Below are 6,621 nucleotides of genomic sequence, written 5' to 3'. Positions count from 1 at the left end.
TTAATTTTTTTTATTTTAGTACTGTTTTTTAAACATTTTTTTTTGTAAAAGTAGAACATGTTGCACATGTCTGTAACAAGAAAACTAATATTTTCCAAACTATGAAAAAAAATTGGAATTCTATTTAAAAATTTAAATATAGCCTAAAATATACTATGACATCTAGAAAAATTGTAAAACTGTCAGCTTATACTATATTAAAAGCCATTTAATCTAGTTTTTTAGTTTTTGAAATCGGGCCATAAATAAAAATTCTACAGCTCCTGCCGTCTTTTAGAAGTCACCCTGTATAACAGTCAAAATTTTCAGTTTTTGGTTACATTCGACCAACGAGAAACTACACCCCGTTGACGACTTATCAGTTTTTCATCGGGAAAACGGGTTATGAAATCCTGAAAGGCATGCCACACCAGTATGAGCCCCAAGAAGCAAAACTCGAAAATTTGGAAAACGCACTGAAAAAACCCGAGAAAATTGCCCCTAAATGTGACTGTTTTTGTTGCTCCAATGCCCAAAAACGTTCAAAAAAATAAATTCTCTGACTAGTTGTAATTTATTGCTCGTAAAATTTTATTTAATTTAATCAAGCTAATGAATCAAAATTAGATTTTTCAATGACGATTTAGCACGGAAACATGGCCAATCTGGTGCTAAAATTAACATTCTCTCTTGTACACATATCAGCTCTATAAATACGTTTTCAGTTGCATATCATATGTTAGTGACGTCAGACTGAAAACCGGCGAAATCAATTTAGCTTTCAGGTTTTGATGAAAATTTTTTTTATTAGTTTATTTTCATGAGCCATTCCCCGAATGATAAAACTGTAACTTTCTGTTACGTAAAACTGTCAAATAAATTAAATTATCGGGTTTTTATGATTTTTTTGATTTACTTTTCAATAAATAGAGTATTTTTGAAACAACATTTGAAGGTTGGGGATTTTGCATGATTCATTTTCTTGTATTTGGGAGCACAAAAGATGACGGAATCGAATAAATTCGAGCAAAATAAATCCTAATCCCCTAAGTCAAAATTTTGAAAACGGATTAAGGCCCAAGGTCTAAATTTAAAAATACCGTTACCAGATGGCGTTGATAAAATATTTCTACAACACTCCCGAAATATGGCCCGAAATGTATACAAGGCGCTCTAATATTTTATACTTAATTATAAACTTAATTAGCAGCTAGTTGAAGTGAGTTATTTATTGGGGAATCGTCACTAAAAAGTCGTTTCACCCTTTGTAGTTTGGAAATTTTCTAATTTCGACGCAATAATTCCGTCAAATCGTCGATTAGTTCGTCCAACACATTAATAAATTGCTTTTCTGATGTTGAATTTCGATTTAATTAAAATAGTAAACCGAATGTTGGTTTTGTTTGAAAAGCGGACAATTTAATCGGAGCACCGCTGTGTATATTTATTTGGATTAAAAGACGGATTGTTTTAATTTGAAGCAATCTTTTGAAACTTTTAACGAGTTGAGCGACCCGAAAACCGATTTTTTTCTCAATTTGGTTAAGGAAAACTCCCGTTTTTAAATATATCGACACTTGTTTAATTCGGTGTTGGCCAAGAAATCGTGATCGGTTGCCAATTGAAAAGTCGCAAAATCGTCATAAGGTCATTGAGACAAATTGCTTGGCATTTATTTATTTTTCAATAAAAAACAGAAGCTCAAAAGGGTGATTCATGCCGTCTACAGGGTGTCCCAGGGGGTCCATTATTGACCTCCAATTTTCAAAATTTTAAAAAAAAATTAGAGGCAATTGAGAAATATTAACCTAGTACATTGTCTGAGCTACAATACAAATTTGTGTTGTTTTAAATAAAAACACCATTTTATTATGTTTCTTGGTATTTTGTGATGTGCTTTTTATTACAATTTTTTTTAAGTTAAACTTCTATTGGAAAATCTTTTTTAAATGTTTGTACTTTTCGCTAGAAAATTGTCGTTTTAGGTATGAATTACATTATTGACTGAAAAAAACTCGAGACATGAAGTTTTTGTAATTCGATTATATGAAAACTAATAGAAATAACCGGTTTAAAAATTAAACTCTGCATAAAATTTTTTTTTTTATAATAAAAAGACTAGAATACGGCTAAAAAAGTACTCCAGAAATTCAAATGCTATGGAAAAAGACTTGGCCCCTTTTTTACAAAATTTTGAAAAAACAATTTTTTAAATGGTTGTACTTTAGCTTTTCATTTTCCCTAAAAAATTGTCGTTTTAGGTATGAATTACATTATTTCAATCAATTCCGGAAGATGGAAACCATTTAAAAGTTCATACATAAGTCTTTATGTAGAAAAAAATAGCAAAAGCTTCCAGTTTTGTTTAATTCAAACTTGTACTATTATTTTTATTATTACACAAAAGATATAAATAAAATAAAATGAAAATTGGAGACACAACTAGAATTAATAAAATAAAATTGGGTTAAAACATTCCTTTTTGTATAAAAAAAAAAACAGAGTAACATAAAAAAAGGACTTCAAATTATATTTTGACATTATTACTTTCAAAAAAATTGTGAAGCAATTTGAATGAGAAACAATTCACTGAATTGCAAAAAATTTAGATAATTTTTGTGCCAGAAATTCACCCAATTTAAAAGATTTTGCTGAAAAAAGTTAGAAAATCGTTGTTTTAGATACGAATTGCGATTTTTCAGTTAATTCCGGGAGATTTTATATCGTTTGTGAGCCAAAAAGTTATTTAATTTACAAGATTTTGCCAAATTAGGCCAAAAAATTATCGTTTTGGGTGTGAATGTCGTTATTTAAGCAAATTATAGCAGATTTAAAATATTAAAAAAATCAAATGTAATAACTATGTAGAAAATTAACAAAAAATTAAAAATAGTAATTCTCAAATTATGACAACCTTTTTTTATTATGTTTCTTGGTATTTTTTGATGTGTGTAGCTTTTAATTACAATGTTTTTAAGTTAAAGTTCTATTGGTCAATTTTGCTTAGTTTTTGAAATAAGTTGGTTTTCTTCACGAAAACATACTCTTTTAAAAAATTTATTTCACAAGTTATAAAATTTTTCACAAGTGCAAAGAAAAAAGTACAAACTTTAAGACTATAACAATTTTTTAGTGTGTTGCACTTATACAAATAAAAAAATGATCAAATTTCTTAAAAGTTAAATAATTAAAAAAATTGTGTTATCTTAAATTATGACAACCTTGTTTTTTGAAATTAGTTGTACAAATATTTGGAATTAATAAACTTGACACAATATTATTTAAAAGTATTTGGTATTATTGAGATTATCTGGAATTACTAGGATTATTTTGGAATTATAAGAGCTTTTTTAATAATTACATGGAAATGTTGGACAACATTTGGCAGAAAAAATTTTTTAGCATGAAGCTTTTGAAAATTAGGTCAGTTTTTTGTGACTTAAATTTCGCGAAAACGCTGGTAATTTTCTTTCCCATTTACTTAAGAATTAGTTTGTAATTAAAAGAATTAATTTGGAATTATAATAACTAACTTGAAAATAGTGAAATTTTACTGGAATTACTAAAGTTTTAGTGGACTTTTCATGTTATGTAAAAACAAAAAAAAATTTTTTTGCAAAATCTTGAACTGTTGTAATTTTTTAGTAGATTTTTTATTTTAGTAAATAAGTTTTTTTTCCATCAATCAATTTGTTCAAATTTTCTATATTACTAAACCTTTCAATCTTCTGAAATTATCATAATTTTGTTTTTTAAATATGACCCGAGTTGCCGCAACCAGATCGGTTTTAATCTTGTGTCTTAAAAATGAGTCTGCATTTTCCGATCACCCAAAATAGCTCGTTTCGGCCGTCAGAGTGTTCAAGGCTAGGTTTTGATTTATTCTTAGATTATTTGATACTCCACATTATTAACAAATAGGTTGTGTAAACTGTTAATTTTGGCAAACCATCAGTGTACAACAAAAGTTTTTTTTTGATAAATGTTCTTTTTCTTAACAAAAATTAAACAGACTCGAAATTATCAAAAATATTCGGGTCAACCACTATTAATCATCACTGATGAGACTGACTTCCATAAAAATTGCTTCAATGGACATTTGCAAAGTGTGGCGTTTCCGGTGTCGTCATTGAACGATTCAAAGTGCTGATTAATTCAATAAGAATCTAGAATTTCATGAATTAATTAAAGATTAAAGTCTCATGTTGCAGTGATTTTTTTTGACGACTCTGTGTGTTCACATAATCGAAAACAATAATGGCCCAATAAAGTTTTTATTAGCGGAAACGTAAAGCAAGATTCGGGGAATTAAAAATAGAAATCTAATCGAAAAAATTTATCCAAGTAAAATAATTTTGCAACAATTCGCTGAAATTTCACAAGTATCTGTCAAAATTACATGTTTTTTGTTTATTGAATTTTTAGCTCAACTCAACAAAAAAAAAACAAAAAATCGAAAAGATATTCAATAATAGACATAGACACAGACCAGAAAGATAAAGAAAAGGAAAAATAGTTATTTATTATACATGACTATAAACAATCTTTATCGTCGTGTATAATACAACATTTTTTTCTATAGCAGGAAAAAAAAATTACAATTTTTGGCATTTCTCAATACGAAACGTCAGATTATTTTTAACAAATTTAAAGCAAGTTTAAGCCTTGATGAGTCTAATTCGAAGAAAAAACTTTGTATTCAACTCGTTTGAGTGTAAATCGGACGCTTTATTCCACCTCGTGGATGATAAAATTTCTAAATTTAAATGAATAAAATAAGTGAAAATATTTTATCTACCCTTGCGGTTAAAGTGCTACTTTAACTACTAAAAAAGAAAAAATATTACATAAACAAATTTACTTCAAAAATAATTTTTTTTCTCTAAAAAAGTTAATTTTCTCCACTAAACATGTCAGAGTCTATTACCTCATTTGATTAAAATTGGGTGAATTTAAAAAAAAAATTGATCTAGTCTGAATCTCAGAAAGACAAACCCTGAAAGATTTTACAGATAAATATTGCAGGATGTTACTTAGAAGGTTCAAATCTACCACCTTGCACAGTTTGGTCATTTTTTTTTTCTGATTTTTCACAAAAATAAACGAATTTGATCTGAAAACTAGTTCTTAATATTTTAAATATTCAAAATAAAAATTCTTGTGTTTCTTACGTTTTTTATTACTGCATTTTACCTCTTTAGACCGTCAAAATCTAAAGTTTTATCACAGTTTAGAGAAACATTTAGGAAATTAATTAATTGATATAGAAAATTTAAGGTAAAAAATTTTGCAACAATTCGTCAAAATTTAAAATTTAATTCAGATATCTGTAAAAGTCTATTGTTTACTAGAAATTGAAAATTTAATCTAAGAAAAGAAAAGAATGCATCACAAAGGAATACAAAAAAAAAAACAAAACAATAATAATATGATTTATTTTACATTACAATAAATAATTAATTATTTTTTACAATAAATAAAAATGTCAAGACATCAAAATATAACGCAGACAAAATGAAAGAAAAATAAGAGAAGAAAACGAAAAACCAAAAGAGAAAAAATACATAAACAAATAAACTGGTCAAAAACTGGGCATTAAAATTTTTGCAAATTTAGGTAAATAAAGTTAGGAATATTTGTCTCCGAAGGGAGATGGGAGAAAAAGTCGCTTTTTTCTACTAAACATCTCAAGATCTATTACCTTTTCTTATTTCGTTAAAATTATTTAATTAAAAATTTTAAAATTTTGACCAAGTGAAATTTTGATCTTTTGTAACTCGAGAACTGATACTTAGGAGGTTTTCTAATTTTTCGCAATCAAGAGAGCAAAAATAAACGCGTTTTTGTACATTTTTCGGACAAGAACGCAATTTTTGTTAAGTTTTCTCAAAAATAAGACCGAAAAATAGCCTTTTTCGTGAGTTTGAATATATTTTCGAGTTTTCCTAGAAAATAACACTATTAGCTTTTTAAAGCATTTTTGTACGTTTTTCGACAAAAAACCGCAATTTTTTGCAAAATAAACCAAAAAATCACCAAATTTAGRCAAAAATGGTGTTATTGTTTTCTCCAAGGTTTTGAGTTAAACTGGGCTAAAAAAAACATTATTTAATTTGTTTTTTTCCGTCGTTCTTCAACCAAAAACATGAAATTAATAGAAAAATCATAAAAAATCACAAAATCTTTACATTTTTCAACCATTTTTGTAATTTTTCAGCCAGAAACGCACTTATTACTTCAAAAATAGACTAAAAAATTATCAATTTTAGTCAAACACGGTGTACTTTTTCCTTTTTTCGGCGTTTTTGTACGTTTTTCAGACAGAAACACAACTATTTCGTCAAATAAAACCCAAAAAATTACCAAACAAGTCCGAAAATGGTGCACTTGTTGCCTTTTTTGTAYAATTAAACACATTTTCGAGCGAAAAACTAATTTTTTTGCATAATTCTCTTAACTGGGTCAAAAATCATTAATTAGCCCGAAAATACAAAACCCTCCGTTTTTGATTTTGTTAGGGCTTTTTTGGTACATTTTTCGGAAAAAAACGCAATTTTTGTTAAGTTTTCTCAAAAATAAATTGAAAAATCGCCAAACAAGACCGAAAAATTGCTTTTTTCGTGCGTTTGAATATATTTTCGG

At 27.3% G+C, this 6,621-nt stretch overlaps 1 protein-coding gene across 1 annotated transcript in view; it reads left to right on the top strand.

The window, feature by feature from the left end:
* The window catches only part of LOC123005413, a 17,435-nt gene extending 16,877 nt beyond the window's left edge, over positions 1 to 558 (top strand). Inside the window, exon 5 of the mRNA XM_044399146.1 lies at positions 310 to 558. Within this exon, the coding sequence (XP_044255081.1) occupies positions 310 to 533 (224 nt within the window). The 3' untranslated portion in view covers positions 534 to 558. The remainder of the gene's footprint in view (positions 1 to 309) is intronic.
* Positions 559 to 6,621: the final 6,063 nt, after the last annotated feature.

This window comes from Tribolium madens, unplaced genomic scaffold (genome assembly GCF_015345945.1).
Source record: "Tribolium madens isolate multiple individuals breed KSU strain unplaced genomic scaffold, Tmad_KSU_1.1 Scaffold_20;HRSCAF=117;Tcas5.2_LG4, whole genome shotgun sequence".
Classification (NCBI taxonomy): Eukaryota; Metazoa; Arthropoda; class Insecta; order Coleoptera; family Tenebrionidae; genus Tribolium; species Tribolium madens.
This window is presented reverse-complemented; position numbering and strand designations above follow the sequence as displayed.